A 16,870-nucleotide genomic window follows, 5' to 3' on the forward strand; every position below is an offset into this window, starting at 1 on the left:
TCCCTTCCCTTCCCTTCCCTTCCCTTCCCAAACCTTCCCTTCCCTTCCCTCCCATTTCTTCCCAGCATTTTTCACTTTTTCTACCTTTCTCCAATTTAATTTCTACCCAACTTTGCCAGACCCGCCTGAGCAGGGTGTGCGGGTGGGGAGGGCTGTGGGGTTTGGGTGGTGCCCACAGGGCTCCTCCAGGCCTGCACAGCTGAACACGGATCCTGTGGGATTCCCGGGATGTTTTACAGGGCACGGGTGATTCCCTGAGCCTTGAACAGGAGCTGGATCCCAGGGAATGCTGGCACAAAGCTCCTGCAAGCTCAGCCTCGGTGGCTGAACTGCCCATCCTGGAAGGGAGGAGCAGGCAGGGCGGGTCCTGGAAGGGCAGATGGCTTCTGGCAGCTCCTCTGGTGCCTGGCAGAGCCACAAACCCGGCGGGAAAACCAGTCCTGAAACCAGATCCCGGTGAGCACAGGGAAGGGGCTGCACCTCCACGGCCTCTGACACTCAAATAAAATCAGTCACGGAAGGGTTTGGGCTGGGAGGGACCTCAGAGCCCACCCAGTGCCACCCCTGCCATGGCAGGGACACCTCCCACTGTCCCAGGCTGCTCCAGCCCCAGTGTCCAACCTGGCCTTGGGCATTCCAGGGATGCAGGGGCAGCCACAGCTGCTCTGGGCAGTGAGAGGAGACTCCTCAAGAGCCACCCCACGATTTTCTGAGTGCAGCTCCTTCCCCCTTCACCTTCCACATTTTCTGCCCTCTGTGCTTGAAGTTCTGACTTGGAAGAGGATTCTCCTCATCCCAGATTCCCTCCTGGGGCTCTGGAATGGGTTTGGGACGGGACCAGTCCTGCTGTCCCGGTGTGCTCAGCTCCTTTCCCATCAGGGGAACCCTCCTGTGTCACTGGAGCAGCACTGAATTAATGTGGGGTTATCTCTGCTGGGAAAGGAGACAGGGAAACCTCACGGGCTGCTCAGCACAGCCCCAAAGAGGGCTGAGCATACCAAGGGGGGATGAATTCCCACCTTCCAGGGGTTTCTCTCTCCAGGAAAACGCCCCAGCTCCACTCTTTGGGAGGGGTTTGGAGCGTCCCTGGCCCCGTGGGACATCTCGAGCCTCCTCTCCTTGGGCACAGCAGGCCAAACCTTACTCCACTCCCTCAGGAGGAACAAAACAAGATCCCCTTTCCCAAAACTCTGCTCATTTCTCACTCAAAAGGATTTTTCTTGTAAGAGTGATTAACACTGTGGCTGCTTTTGGAGAAAAAGAAAGAAAGAAAGAAAGAAAGAAAGAAAGAAAGAAAGAAAGAAAGAAAGAAAGAAAGAAAGAAAGAAAGAAAGAAAGAAAGAAAGAAAGAAAGAAAGAAAGAAAGAAAGAAAGAAAGAAAGAAGAAGAAAGAAAGAAAGAAAGAAAGAAAGAAAGAAAGAAAGAAGAAGAAAGAAGGAAAGAAAGAAAGAAAGAAAGAAAGAAAGAAAGAATCCAAAAAAACCCCCAACAAGATCCACACCAAAAAAACCCAACTCCACACCCCAAGAACTGTGTGTGTTTCTCTGTTTTGTTTTTTTTCCCTTTCCGAGCAGACAAAGACGTGTATAAATGTGTCTTATACATATATGTATATGTCTTTCTGCAGATAGCATTTAACAAACGCTGCCGCATCTGCGGGACGCTGCGGCGCCCGGAGCCGCGCTCAGGCTGCGGCGGCGATGTTCGCTGACAGTGATTGATTGATCCCCGCGCTAATGGGATCGGATCGGGAATGCATTAGCGCCCGAGGCAGGCTCGTGGCTGCCGGGAGCGCCCCCGGGGCCGGCCCGGCCCGATTGTGCCGGCTCTGGCAGCGGTGATTGATGAGGGGGGAGCGCGGCGCTCCGGAGGAGCCGGGTCCCCTCCGCGCCGCTCCGCTGGCGGGACAGGGCCGGGGACAGCCCCGCGGGGGGACAATGCAGCAGGGTGGCCCGTCCGGATAACCCCTGGCAGCGCCGATGTGAGAGTGACCTGGCAGCGCTGGGGGAGCGGGCGGAAAGCTGATGGGAAATTAATTCTCAGGAGTTTGTCAAGACATCTCCAACAAGTGAAGATAAATGGCAGAACAAAACTTCTAAAGCCAATCCCAAGAATGGGCCTGAATGGCGAGGGGAAGGCTCTTTTGCATTTACATCCATCTTTTTAGGGGGAAAGCCGCGGGATGGGGCTGAGGGTCCCAACCCCGCTCGGCTCGGAGCTCCCGAGGGCTGCAGCTCCCCCGGGGCCGTTCGGGCCCTGCCTTTTCCCCTCCCGATTCCCGTTCCCAACAGGAATCTGCAGAATTCCAGTCCGGCCATGCTGCCCCTGAGAGCAGCACAAGCCCCTCTGGATTGTCAAAGGCTGAACCAGGCCAGGAGAATCATGGAAATATTGAATCATGGAATTATGGAATTATGGAATATCCCAACCCGCAGGGATCACCAGAGCCCAGCCCCCAGCCCTGCACAGGGCAGCCCCCAAATCCCACCAAGCCTGGAATTCCGGAGAGGTTTCTTTAAAAGAGAGAGCATTTTCCTGATGCCCATTAAAGCCCAGCAGAGTTCCCAATTTTCAGAATGAATGAAATATTCCTGGCATCAATTAACGATCCATATTTGAGATCGATTCATCTCTGCTGTGCTGACCAGGACCAGCATTCAGGTGCTCCTTTTCTCATCAGGAAACAGCCCCTGAGGGAAGGAGCTGCTGAGGACTCCCCTGAATGCAAGAAACTTTCCAGAATCCTTTACCAGACCAAAAGTGCCAAGACATTTTTATTTAGTTTTTCTTAATGAGCTGCCTTTCTTTCCTTACCATAACTTCTGATAATAAATAACTTAGTTTGGTGGGCATCTACTGAAATTCCATGGAAGATTCTCCTCAATTCTAAACCCTGAAGAGAATTCCCTTTTTATTCTGGTGTGGGCTGGGGTATTCACACTTGGTTTTGCTCTGTGATAGGAACTCCACGTCTCCACAGTTTAAAAGTGGGCAGATAACCACAGGGGTTTTCTTCAAGTTATTTGGACCTCATTCACTTGGGAGAGGTTTTGAGATGTGCAACTATAAAAACTGATCTGTGTAATGCTGCAGTTCCTTGTTTATCCAGGTTTAAAGCTGGGCTCTTCCTAATGAATGAACTTTGGAGTTCTGATACCGACCCAGAAGTTCTCGAGCACTTTGTGCCCCTTTGCAGAGATGGAGCTGGCAGAGCCTCGTGGCCTCACTGCCATCACCACTCACTGCCTCCCCTCGACAATTCTGGGCAGAAATATTAAAATATTAAATGCCTGCAGTGGAAAATTCAGTTTGGGTGACCCGAGAGAGCTGGCAGAGCCCAGAGATCACTTCTAACCTGCACCTGCCTGGTGGCAAGGTTGGAAAGGGCTCTCAGGGCCAGAGGGAGGCTTTGGGAAATCCTCCCTCCCCACCCAAACCCTCCAGGGAAAAGCAGATCTGCAGGGCTGGGGACGGGAGCTGAGAGCTCCTGGGGGTGTTGGTGCCAGAGGATGGTGCCAGTGACAGCACAGGGAGCCGTGGCCAGGAACTAAAACACAACAATTCCAGCCCAGCCTGAGGAAGAACTTCCTTCCCTGGAGGGGCAGAGCCCTGGGGCAGCTGCCCAGGGAGGGGCTGAGTGTCCCTCTCTGGACACATCCCAACCCCTGGACACGTTCCTGTGTCACTGCTGCAGGTGGCCCTGCCTGGGCAGGGGCTGCACTGGGGACAGCCAGAGGTCCTTTCCTGTTACATTTATCCTCTGTTTGCCTGAGTCAGGATTAAATGCTCCAGACAGTATTTTGTGTTCAGACTCAGATTTTCATTAATTCTTATCTCTGTCACAATCTCACAGACCATGAGTGCTGCATCACTTGTGCTAATAAACTGAAAATAGAGGCATGTCTCTGTCTCTCTATGAGGTCTTTTAAGGATAAAGTGTCCAATTAAGAAATGATACCTCAATTATTTTTACTTTTAACCCAATACCCAACCACCCCCTGGCCCACAATGAGGACTTTTCTACCCAATTACCAAACACCATCCAGAGCCGTGAAGGAGAAGGTGGAAAAGCAGGACTGGCCTCTGCCCTAAATCCTCCACCTTGCTTTCTATCCATTGCTGTGTTCTAACCCCTTAAACTCTGAGTTTTGCACGCTGTGATCTCACACCCTTCTATCCAAACTGCACCCCCACAGTCCCAGTGCTGTCCCTCAGTTTTGGAGCCTTCTCCAGGCCCAGGTGAAATGCAGAGTTTGCCTGGGGGTCAGAGCCTGGCAGCACAGAGAGCCTGGAATTCTCTGTGCCCAGGGTTCCAAACCCAAACCTCTGGGATTCCACAGTAACTCTGGAAAATCCACCCTCAGCTGCACCTGAACCTTTGGAATCACCTGGATAACGCCGGGTCCCAGGCCTGGAGATCCCAGTCCCACCCAGGGATGGAAAAGTCCCTGACAGGGACAGCAGAGACCTGATCCCTGCTCCGGGCACTGCCCTGCCACACCAGGGGCTGCTGGCATCCTCTGGGGCTGTGGCTCCTGTCACAGCAGTGTCCCCTGGGCCATCACACAGCACACCAGCCTTTCCCCTCAAAACAAGAGCAGTGATGCACAAGCCCTGGATTGGCCCTGCCAGGGCTGTGCTGTGGGCCTGGTGTCTGTCCTGACAGCCTGGTGCCCCTGTCACACCCTGACCCTGCCCTGGGGACACTGCAGGGGTGTCCAGGGGCAGCCTGGGCATGGGGGATCAGTGGGGGAGGCTCTCATGAGGTGTGTGTGACCTGTGAGCCTCACCCTGCCAGGGGCTCCTGCTCTGTGTTCCCGGGGAGAGGTTTGGAGCTAAAACAGAGCCCTGCTTTTCTGTGGAGGAGGGATGTTAGGAGGGCCTTGAGGGGGCTGCGGGTGTTCACCCTGGGCTCTCATTCCAATGAAAGGGAAGAGGGATCCTGCAGCCCTGTGCAGGGGCTCTGGCAGCTCCCAGCCCAGCCCATCCCAGCCCATCCCCATCCCCCTGGACTGGACTAGCAGGAAGCAGAGCTGGTGTCCTGCAGAAGAGAAATGTCTCAGTCAGGGCTTTGCAGCAGATTTTGGTCACCTTGGCTTAAAATTTCCAGCAGAAGCTGAAGGAATCCCCTGTTGAAGTGAGATATGGACAACCTGTCCCTTCCTCTCGGGTCTCCTGGATGCCTTTTAGTTTCTGCCTGAAGTGTGTGGATTGAATCATGGTTTGGGTTGGGAGGGACCTCAGAGCCCACCCAGTGCCACCCCCTGCCACGGCAGGGACACCTCCCACTGTCCCAGGCTGCTCCAGCCCCAGTGTCCAGCCTGGCCTTGGGCACTGCCAGGGATGCAGGGGCAGCCACAGCTGCTCTGGGCACCCTGTGCCAGGGCTGCCCACCCTGCCAGGGAACAATTCCTGTATCGAACCTGAGTTTCCCTGGCTCACTGTGACCCCCCCTGCTCCCCGTGCAGTCGCTGCAGGCCCTGATGGGCTCTGCCTGCCCCTCTCTGCCGTTCTGGCCTCGGTGGGAAAGAGAAGGAAAAGAATGAAGGAAAGGGGAAGGGGAGAAAGAGAGGGGGAAAGCGAGGAGGAGGTTGGGGAAAAAGGAAGGACAGGAGTGAGGGGCGAGGAGGGAGCCGGCTCAGACGCCAGGATGTGCGGGCAGCGGCTTCCTCCTCCTGTCGGGACAGGTCGCGATAGACCCGGGAGCGCCTAAAGAACGCAGGAAGGAGGTGCAGGAGCAGTCTGTGCGGGAGCAGTGCGGGTCCCCGGGGCTCCCGGAGAGGTGAGCAGCCCCGCGGAGCAGATGGGCCGCCCCCGCCGAAACCTTACCCGGCTGCGGGCGGGGCCGGGGCCCGGGGCTCTCCCTGGGGCCCGGAACATATGGGGAGCTCTGGGGGGCCGCAGGACGGCCGAGCTCATCCGCAGGTACCCGTGAGGAGGGGGCCGGGGGGCACAGCCGGTGCCCGGCACGGCTCGGTACCAGCCCCGGTACCAGCCCCGGTACCAGCCTCGGTACCAGCCTCGAAACCAGCCCCGGTGCCAGCCTCGGAACCAGCCCCGGTGCCAGCCCCGCTCCCGTGGAGGATGCGCGGCCTCGACCTGGCGGGCAGGGGCTATTTGGGTGGGGGGGATGCTGCCCACGCTGATTTTGCCACCCGCCGCGGCCGCAGCGTCCCCGCGGCAGAGCCGTGTCCCCTCCGGTGTCCCCGCCAGCCCCCCCTGCCCGCCGGGGATCCCCGGGGCCACCTGTTAGCGACAGGGCCGGGCCCCCGCGGGGGCGAGCCGGGCAGGCAGACGAGCAGGATTTACCGGCTTCTGGCCACTGCCGACTTTTGCATCTGTCAGGGTGCTAATTATTGCCTTTAATAGAGACAAAGAGCAGCTCCTAATGATGCTCCCTCTAATTCTCACCTGCTCCTGCCCTTCCTCCGCAGCAGAGCTCCCTCGCCGGAGCTCCGCTAATTGGGAAAGCTGCTCTGCTGATTGCAGCCTCCCCGCAGGCGGGGGGGTGCAGGGGGTGTCGGGCAGCGCTAGCGGGGCTCCCCCAGCCTCCCCCGACCCGGCCCGGGGGTTGCACCCCGCGGCAGCTCCCGTCCCGCTCCCGGAGCGCTGGGCTCAGCGGGGGCCGGGCGAGGAGCGGCGGGGACTGCGGTGGTCCCTGCCCCTCTCCGGCGCTTGGCAGCGGGGCCTGGCAGAAGGCTCGGGCCGCGGGGACCGTCCCGAGGAGCTGGCGCACACCTGCCCGCTCCCTCCTCGGGGCTCTCTCCCGCGGCGGGGCGGGGGCTTGTGCGGCGGACATCGCCCTGAGAGCGGCACCGACCCCACACCTGGGGCGGCCCCTAAAGCCGGGGGAGGCCCCGGAGCCCCCCGGGCCGGGGGAGGCACCGCGGTCACAGCGCGGAGCTCCTGGCGCGTCCCCCGTGTGTCGGTGGCAGCGCAGGGGGGGCTCCGCGGGGCTGGGGCATTCCCAGGATCACTCCGGGGTGGGGGACGCTCCTTCCCGGCCCCCTTCCCTCTCCTGGAGGGGCTGGCGGAAGGAAGGGGCCAGCCCAGCCCGGCGGGGACCGGGGGCGGTGGAGCCGGGAGCCGCCCGCAGCCCGCGGGGACCCCGGCCCGGCCGCCCGGGACCGCCTCGGTTTCCAGGAACAAACCCGAACCAAAGAAGGAATCCCCTGGGCCCGCCCCGCTCTCCTTCCCCGCCGCTGTCTGTGCCCTCCAGCTCCCCCGAGCCGTCAGAATTCACCAATAATTGGGTATTTCTGCGAGTGCAGCTGGGAGTTATTTTAAATCAATGTCCCGGTTTTTCGGGTCTGCAGAGGGGTCGAACCGCTCTGCCCCGGCCCGGACTCGGCTCCTGCCCCCGTGGGAAGCTCAGCCCGTCCCGCAGTCCCCGAGCTCCTTTTCCCCAGAAACACCGGGGCCCTTTCCTCGGGTGTGCCGAACATCTCTTGCCCGAACCTGCGTCCAGAGATGCCAAAACTCCCCGGGCCACAGGCACGGGCGGCTTCGGAAGCGAAAAACAATTAGGAGGTTGTCCCCAAATAATTTTCTTTTCCGTGAATTTTCGTTTACTGGGATTTTAGTTGAAGGTCAAATGCGCAGAAGCCATCGCAGCGAGCGAACTCCCCAGCGCCAAGCTCCTCTCCCCGAATATTTAATTGATATTTGGCTTTGCCAAGCGCTGGATTCGACAGAAATCCTCACGTTCCCGACGCGGTACCGGCCGGCTTTTCCTCGCCGCCCTGATTCTAAATGAAACAAATGGGGAAGGCAAAAAGAAAACGACAAAAAACCCAACCCCAAACTCCGACGGTTTCGATTCGCCAGCGAAGCGAACTGACAAAAAAACTTCGCGAAAGTCAAGGATGCGCCTAAAATATTCCCATCCCTTCGCCATCTGTCTCCACCTCCCCGCGACAGCGAGGAAAAGGACATTTGTTTTAAATGCTTTTCTTCTTTTTAAATTTTTTATTTATTTAAAATCTCAACAGTCGATCACTTTTTTTCTTTTTTTTTTGCAACCAAACAAGTAATAAATATTATTTAGCAAGTTTTTTTTCTTTTTTTTTCTTTTTTCTTTTTTGTTTTTTTTTTTCTTTTTTACAAAAATAAACAGATGATAAAATCTCTGCAAGGGGCAGCGATAAGAAAAGTTGTTATTTCAGAAACAAGCCCAAGTTCTCAGTATTGCAACACGGACAGTGTGAAAGTTCCTACACAGAAAGAGCATTAAAGAGTTCAAACTTTGTTAAAGGTGGCAGGAACGTAAAAAAACCCAAACCAAAACAAACGTGTTATACGCTTAAAAGTAAAACAACCCAGCGAACCCCAAGAACCCAAACCAACGAAATCAAGGCAAACCGACCCCTTTTCCACTCATGAGGCTGACACAGAACAAGTGCACGGACGGAAAGCTCAGGCAGAGCGGACTCGCGTCGTTATCGGTCTATTTACAAATCCCGAACCGGCAGAACGCCCCGGCGGGCTGGGGAGCGGGGAAAGCGGGGAGCGCCCGGCATTCCCGGGAGTTCCACCCGGAGCGCCCGGCATTCCCGGGAGCTCCACCCGGAGCGCCCGGCATTCCCGGGAGCTCCACCCGGAGCGCCCGGCATTCCCGGGAGCTCCACCCGGAGCGCCGCCGCTCCCGCCGCCCCGGAGCCCCGGGATGCGCCTCCCGCGGGGATGCGACCCGGGAGCGGCTCCAGAGGCTCCGCGCGTAGAAACGAGAGCGGGAGAGGGGAGGGACGAACGAACGAGCAGACAAACGAGCCGAAGCCCTTCTGCCGTGTCGGTTCCTCCGGCAGCGGCCAGCCCAGGCACCGCCGCCCTCCCCTCCTCCGGAGCTCTCGGCAACGTCGGAAAATTAAAAATACGGGAGAGGCGCGGGGCTTTTCCCGTGCCGGGGGCTCCCGCGGCGTGTGGGGAGCAGGGCAGACCCGGGCCGGGCTCCATCGCCTCCCGCCGCCCCCCCGGCCGCCCCGGGAGCGGAGCGGTCCCGCTGCGCCGGGGGGAGCGTTTGTAGTTCCTGGAGGTGGCGGGGGCGCGGCCGCCGAGGCGCTCATTTGGTGTCGGTGGCCAGTCTGGGCAGGCTGGCGGTGCCCATGCCGGAGACGTGGTGGTGCGGCGGGGCCGACACCTGGCACATGCTGCAGGGGCACGGCATCCCCCCCCAGTGCTGGAAGCCGCTGCCCAGCGGCGCCGCGGCCGCCGCGGCCGACGGCGACTTGAGCAGCCCGTGCGGGGGCCGGATGGAGCTGACGGCCGAGAGGCCGGAGCCGGGCAGGGAGGCGCTGGAGACGGCGGCGGGGGGCAGGATGGGGTGGTGCACGGGGTGCGAGGCCGGGTGGCCCGGGTGGCCGGGCAGCGGCGCCGAGTGCGCGCCCATGCCGCCGGGGCAGGCGGCGGGGTGGAAGCCGGCGTGGTGGCCGCCGTAGATCTCGCTGACCAGGCGCTTCATCTCCTCCAGGGAGTTGGTGAGCATGAGGATGTAGTTGCGCGCCAGGAGCAGCGTGGCGATCTTGGAGAGCTTGCGCACCGACGGGCCGTGCGCGTAGGGCATCACCTCCCGCAGCCCGTCCATGGCGATGTTCAGGTCGTGCATCCGCTTGCGCTCCCGGCTGTTGATCTTCAGCCGCAGCTGCTGCAGCTCCGGCTCCGTCATCTGCTTCTTGTCCTTCTTGGAGGAGGAAGAGGAGGACGAGGAGGAGGACGACGAGGACGACTTGAAGCCCAGCTTGTCCACCACCACCACGCCCGCAGCGCTCATGGCGCTGCGCAGCTCGGCGCTCAGCTCCGGCGGGGAGTCGCTCTGCGTGGAGCTGGACACGGTGCCGCCCGTGAAGCCCCCGCCGCTGCCTTTATTCCTGGCCGTGAGGAAGAGGTCATCGGGCTCCGGAGACGACGGGCGGCTGGAGACCAGGCTGGCGTCCGAGTCCATGGCCCGGCGGGCGGGGCGGAGCGCACCGGGCAGCCTGCGGGGAGGGGAGAGAGCCCGGGGCGGCCCCGCGTCAGCGCCCGCCGCTGCTCGCCGGGGCTCCGCGCCCGCCCCGACGGGGACCCCGCTCCGCCGGGCCGGGGAGCGACGGCCCCGGCGGGACCGGCCCCGCTGCCCGCCCTGCCCTGGCCGGGGGGCGGCTCCCGTCCCGTCCCGTCCCTCCCTCGCTGTGCCCGCCGGGCCGGGCTCGGGGGCGCGCGGGGGGCACTCACCGTGCGCGGGGCCGGCCGTGGCGAGCGGCGCGCCGGGACGGGCGAGCTCGGCAGCAGCGCGCACCTTGCGGCGGAGCGGCGGCCGCTTTATAGCCGCGCCGGGGAGGAACGATGTCACCGGGCGGGAGGGGGGCTGCGCCAATCCGCGGCGGCGGCGGGGGCACGGCTGATGTCACCGGGGCCGCTCCGGCTCGATGGGGCGGGCTTGGGGGGGGCGCCGGCCGGAGCGGCGCGGGGAGCCCGGCGGGGGGGAGGGACTTTTGTCAAATCCATAATAAAATGCAACAATGACAGCGCCGGGAACAGCTGTTGGGGGGGCGGGACGGGGACGGGAGCGAACAGCCCCCGGCACGGCGGTGATCCCCGGTGCCCGGCCCGTCCGCCCCGCCAGGAGCGCTCCGGCTCCGCCGCACGCACCGGGCAGCGCTTCCCCCGCCCGGTGCCCCCTCCCGCCCCCAGCCCGGGCGTTGTTCCCCCGTCAAGCGGCGCAAGGAGAGGCTGAGAAAAGCGGGGGTTCGGCCTCTCCGTTCCCCACCAGCATCCCCCGGCTCCGGCCCCGCAGAGAGCTGGAGAAGTTCTCGGAGCGGCCGCCCAAATCTCCCCCCAAATTGTCTCCAGCGAGAAGAGAGCGGGAGAGGGAAGAGAAAGAGAGAAAGAGTAAAAGACGTTAACAAACGAACAAAAAATGACCTTCGGAAATGCCTCCCGCCTTCCTGCGCCGCTCGCCCGGCTCCCCGCGAGTCCCCTCGCCCCGGCAGCTCCGCGCAACAGGCTCGGAGCCTGCTCGCACGGGGGTAAATCCCCCCGCCGCCCCCTCCCCGCCGGCCCCCCCGGCCCCTTTGCCTTTGTTGTATTATTTTTACACCCGTGTGTTTCCCAGCTGGCCCGGCAAGCCTCAACCATCCGTTAAATATGTATTTAAAACGTTAAGAAGTGAAGCGTGGAAATGTGTTTCCCAACGGTTGCGGGGATGATCCGTAACAGGTCAATTAGGAAAATCTGTCCCCGCGACAGCCGGGCCCGCCGCCCGGCGTGTGTCCCGCTGCCGCCCGCGGCCACCGGGGCCGTGCCGGGCTCCGGCCGCCCGGGGGGACACCCCGAGGACGGGGAGTCCCCGCAGGAGCGGGGCGGGCCGGGGAGGGGAACCCCCGTCTGTGCAAAGTTTGTTTTATTCCGCGCCGGGGAGCGGCGGCAGCAGCCGGGCGCTCCCTTTGCCTGCGGTGCTGGAGCCGCAGAAAACGGGACAAGAACGAATCGAGCCCCGGCTCCCGGCAGGGCCCGGCCGGCAGCGGCGGCGGGGCAGGGGCGGTCACCCCCAGGGCAGCGGCGCTGGCGTGAGAACGGGAAAAAGCCGCATCGCTCGTCTGCTGCCTCCCAGGGCTCGGTGATTTCCCTTCCTCAAGGCAGAAGGTGATTTCCCTTCCTCAGAGGTCGTGCCCGCCAAACGGGCGGGGGGTCCCGAACTCCCCGAGGAGTCCCCGGGGAGCGGCGGAGCTGCAGCCGGGCCGGGCCCTGCAGGAACCTCCGGGAGCCCGGGCCGGGCCGCAGAGGGGCGGCTGCGGCCGAGGTGGGGCCACCTGCACGAAGGGACGGCGGGGACAGCGGGGACAGGCGGGGACAGGCGGGGGACAGGCGGGGAACAGCCTCCGGCCACGGCCTGGACAGAGGGGTGGACAGAGGGATGGACAGAGGGCATGGACAGAGGGATAGAGACAGAGGCATGGACAGAGGGGATGGACAGAGGGATAGAGATAGAGGGATGGACAGAGGGATGGAGACAGAGGAATGGACAGAGGGATGGACAGAGGGATGGACAGAGGGGTGGACAGGGGATGGACAGAGGATGGACAGAGGGCGGGGGTGCCGGGGGGCAGCCGGAGCTCGGGACTGCTGCGTCCTGAGTCCGTTCTGGCATCACCCTGGGGGCTCGGGAGGGAGAAAAGGGCAGTGGGCTGATTCCTTTTCTGGTTCCTTTTCTGGTTCCTTTTCTGGTTCCTTTTCTCTTTCCCTCCTCTTTCCCCTCCCCCTTCCTCTTTCCTTCACCTTCCTTTTCTCAGTTTCCTTTCTCTTCTCTCCTTTTCCCGTCCCCCCCCTCCTTTTTTTTCCTTTCTCCTTTACTTTTCTGGGTTTTGTTTCTTTCTCTTTTTTCCTCTTTTCTTTATATTTTTTCCACTCCCCACTGCAGAGAGGAAACCCCTGTGCGAGTCCGCAGCAGAAATCTGGGGATCTGAGGGAGCAAGGTCCTCGGTGACCACTGTCCGTGGGTCTGTACACGAGCTCTGCCCCGCCCGCAGCCCGCGGGGCCGGGATCGGAATCGGGATCGGGATCGGGATCGGGGCCAGGATCGGGATCGGGGCCGGGACCGCCCGGCGCTGCTCCTGTCAGGGGGTGAGGAGGAAGGGGGCCGATCTGTGCCGGGAGATGACAAATTAAATGTCGCACCTCCCCCTCCCTGGACCCGGCATCGCAACCGCCGCTGGCGCATCCCGGGAAGCGCCCGGAGGGGTCCCAGAGGAGCCCTTCACCCGAACTTGATTTTGACACTAAAATGTGGAGCAGAGCCCATTTTCTGGGCCATGAATATGTATTAATTTTTTTTAATAGCGTCTGTAGACAACTAAGGCATGAATGAAGGCAATCAGGGAACATGATGAAGTGATAACTTAATAAAAACCAGGCTATTGCTCTCGTGCTGGAAATCACTCGGAATGTCATTAGGGTATTGTTGGAGGGGTTTATTGCCCGCGTTCCCCCGAGCCCGAGGAACACCTTCAGCTGGAGCTGCCCGCTCCGGCCGGCAGGAATCCAAGGCATCCCCAGGCCCGAGGGCGGGGTGTGGCTGCAGCTCCGGCAGCTGAAAACAGTTTGAGCTGCCTCGGGGAGCCGGAGCTGTCTGCCTCCCATCTGTGCGCGGCGCTGGGGGCTCCGCAGCCCCTGAAACCTCCCAGTTCGGACTGGGGTGCTCAGGGACACCCTGGGGTCACCAGCGCCCCACCCCAAACCCCTCCGGAGCGCCAAGCTCAGCCCCTGCCAGCGAGGACAGGGGCTCGGGGGGCTCTGCCCACTGATCGAAGGTGTCAGGGGACAGGCACGGAGAGAAAAACTGCAGCCTTCAGCTTTGGCCCTTTCCCTCGTTTTCTCTCTTTTTTCTTTGCGTTGTTTCCTGCTGGCGGGATCTCAGTCGGGTGCGTTCTGTTGTTTGGTGCTGCAGGTGAAGCCCGGCCCGTGGTGCAGCTCCACCTGCCCCATCAGCACATCCCACACCCGCGGTCTGCAGAGGGAAACCCGAGTTCGCCGAGAGGGGCAGGCGCGGTTGTTCCCTCGGGGCTCTCCTCTCCTCCAGCGCTGGGTTTGTTTTTGTTAACACTTGTTCCCTGGAAGTGCTGGAGACACGCGCGCCCTGCCAAAATCTCAGCGTGTCTTCCCATTCAATCAGAGCCTGGAAAAGCTTCTCATCTTCACAGGAGTCACCCAGAGGGAAGCCTCAGAAATACCAGAGCTGATGTTTGTGATATCTGCAGGATTAAAAACATGCAGGAAATTGGCCATCTCCTCATCCAGCAGGAAAAAAAAACCCTCTTTATTTATAAACTTTTGACACTCAAGAGCCTGCTGTCAGCAGTAACACAATAATTAAATTGCTATTTAAAAGGCAGGCCGGGTTCTGGGTCTTGTGTCTGTCATGCTCAGTCGTCCCTCCCAGGCAGGGCCGATCCCTGGAACCGCCTCACACCCCTGGGATTGGCGGGAATGATTTGGGATTGTTCAGTGTGGAGAGGAGAAGCTCTGGGATGGCCTCACTGCAGGGCCTGAAGGAGCCACAGGAAACACGGAGAGAGACAATGGCCAAGGGCTGCAGGGACAGGGCACCTGTGCCAGGGCCTGCCCACCCTGCCAGGGAACAATTCCTGATTCCCAAGAGCCCATCCAGCCCTGCCCTCTGGCACTGGGAGCCATTCCCTGGCTCCTGTCCCTGCAGCCCTTGTCCCCAGTCCCTCTGCAGCTCTCCTGGAGCCCCTTCAGGCCCTGGCAGGGGCTCTGAGCTCTCCCTGGAGCTTCTCCTCTCCAGGTGAGCCCCCCCAGCTCTCCCAGCCTGGCCCCAGAGGGGCTCCAGCTCTTGGGGCATCCACGACATCCTCTGCACCCATTCCGTGTCTCTCTTCCCATGCAATGCAGCACGAGTTTCCAGTTCTCATTTCAGTTTCGTGACCAACATTTCCAGAACCCTTTGTCACACTTTGCCACCCGTCTGGGTCACTCTTATATACCCCTTCTTTTCCACTTCCCATGGCTTGAGTTTGGCTGGGAACTCCTTAAAATTGAGCCAGCTCTGGCAGAGTTTAGTGCTGAGAGAGCCCAAACCCACGGATGTGTTTTGCTTCCCATGCACTCACTGGAAATCGGTTTTTCCTCAGGTCATCCCTTTGTCCTGTTCCTACTCTGTGCTCATAAGGAAAACTCCTTAAAATCCCTGATTCTACAGGTGAGTGCAGCTGTCTGACCGAGCCCCAGGGACTTCACTGTGTGGAAAGGATCCCTCAGCCAGAGGTGTTGGTGCCTTCAGAGCGGGTTTGATGTGGAGGCAGCAATGGTGGGGCTCAGCAATCCCTGGCCGAGGGCTTTTCACTGCCAGTGCTGTGGGAGGTCCTTGCAATGGAGAAGTTGGAATTGCACAATGTCCTGAGCTGGAGGGACCCACAGGGATCGTGGATCCAGCCCTGCCCAGACCCCCAACAATCCCACCCTGGCATCCCAAAGGCTCCTGGAGCTGTGGCAGCCTCGGGGCTGTGCCCATTCCCTGGGGAGCCTGGGCAGTGCCAGCACCCTCTGGGGAAGAGCCTTGCCCTAAAATCCAACCCCAATCCCTGCTGGGCCAGCTGCAGGCGCTCCCTGGTGCTGTCCCTGTGGCAGGGGCAGAGCCCGGAGCTGTCCCTGCGCTGCCCTCGGGAGGAGCTGCAGCCCCGGGGAGCTCTGACCTCAGGCTGCTCCAGGCTCAGCTGCCCCAGTGACCTCGTGGGGCCCTGCAGACCCTTCCCCATCCCCTGTCCCTGCTCTGGACACTTTCCAACAGCTTCTGATCCTTTATTGAGACACCCAGAAGTGTCCCCAGCGCTGGAGGTGAGGCTGCCCCAGCCCAGGGCAGAGCGGGACAATCCCTCCCACGAGAGTGTCACTAGATTTATTTATTAATACAAAAAAAAAAAAAAAAAAAAAATCCTCCCCAAAGGCTGGAGAGCAAAGTCTCTCCTAGAAACTCCGGGATGTTCCTCCTCAGTGCGCTGGGGGTTTTGGGGTCCGGAGCCCCCCGGGGCCGCGTTCCCGGGGGTGCCGCTGAAGGCGGCGCTGGGAGCGAGCGAGGCAAAGCCCGCCCGGGAGGACCCCGGCCCGTGGGCCGCGGTGTCAAAGGTTGCGGCGGTGTCCCCCCCGCCCTCGGGTGCCTTTGTTCGGCACGGTGGCCCCAGCAGATGGCCCAAAACCCGCACCCCGGCCGGCAAAGAGGGACCACATGTGACGAACCGTGGATGTCTCATTAGCACACGGGGCGGGGGGGTGCGGGGGGAGCAAGGATGAGAAAAAAAAGATAAAAAGAATACACAAAGACATTTACATATTTACATTGTCTCTGCCTCATTTCCAATTCTCCTTTCGCTGGAGTGGCAGTGGGCTCGCTTTTCTCCTTCTGTTTGTGTGTTTACTTGTGCTAAATAGATTATGATAATCAGGCACATAAATGCATGCAACTGTTATTATGGCATTTTAATCACAGAGGTTTTCACTGGAAGCCTTCATTAGAATTCTCATAATCTCACTTGTTAGTGTAACAAACAGTAATAAATGCCAAGGAACTGGGATTAAGTCAGAGACATTCAGACATTAAAGGAGGAATATGGAAATGTTGTCAAATCTCCGCATTATTTATTGAAATGTCACACAAACAGTCCAGGTCTTTCAATATCTCTCTCATTAGGAGGAGAGGGTGTGCGGCCACCTGAAGACACCAATTATATTTTTAGGTAGTGCTGGGACCATATGGCTCTCCTCGACTCTTCCCAACTTTCCTGGGCTGCCTGGGCGGTCCGGGACCATCGGTCCCTGTTCGTCAGCTCCATCCCCGAGCTGATTTTGGGGAGGGGGAGGTGGCCCGTGGATGGCCGGGGGTGACACGGGAAGGTGCCTGGAGGGGCTGTGGCAGTGTCCAAGGCCAGGTCGGAGCAGCCTGGGACAGTGGGAGGTGTCCCTGCCATGGCAGGGGTGGCACTGGGTGGGCTCTGAGGAAACCCAAACCAGTCTGGGATTCCATGGAAGTGCCACTCTGGCCTTTACGTGGCTCTCCCGGATCTTTGCAGGCTGCTGCCCACGACCCCCTGGCCCTGGGGGTCCCGGCTTCTCCAGCGGAGCCGGAATTGTCCCTACAGCTCCTTCCACCCCTGGGCAGGAGGAGGGGATCCCGCAGTGTGTGAGATCTTCCCCCAGGGCCGGTCCCGAGCCGTGCCCCGGCGGGAGGAGAGGAGGAGGAGGAGGAGGAGGAGGAGGAGGAGGAGGAGGAGGAGGAGGAGCGGGCTGGGGCTTTGCTTCGCCACCGCTTTTTCAGGGCGTAACCCCGTGGGGCATCCCTGGCAGCGCTGCGGGAAAGCGGCGAGGCTGGGAGAGACACGGGGCTGG

General features: G+C 60.5%; 1 protein-coding gene across 1 annotated transcript; it reads right to left on the minus strand.

Moving 5' to 3' along the window:
- Positions 1–8,573: 8,573 nt before the first annotated feature.
- Positions 8,574–10,178, minus strand: LOC134548704 (oligodendrocyte transcription factor 2). Its single transcript, XM_063393593.1, has one exon. The coding sequence runs from the start codon at positions 9,935–9,937 to the stop codon at positions 9,059–9,061; it is 879 nt and encodes a 292-aa protein (XP_063249663.1). The 5' UTR covers positions 9,938–10,178; the 3' UTR covers positions 8,574–9,058.
- Positions 10,179–16,870: the final 6,692 nt, after the last annotated feature.

This window comes from Prinia subflava, chromosome 3 (genome assembly GCF_021018805.1).
Source record: "Prinia subflava isolate CZ2003 ecotype Zambia chromosome 3, Cam_Psub_1.2, whole genome shotgun sequence".
NCBI lineage: Eukaryota > Metazoa > Chordata > Aves > Passeriformes > Cisticolidae > Prinia > Prinia subflava.

Bases quoted from the DNA above. Each gene is read 5' to 3' on its own strand.
- LOC134548704 (XM_063393593.1), bottom strand. From the start codon at position 9,937: ATGGACTCGGACGCCAGCCTGGTCTCCAGCCGCCCGTCGTCTCCGGAG.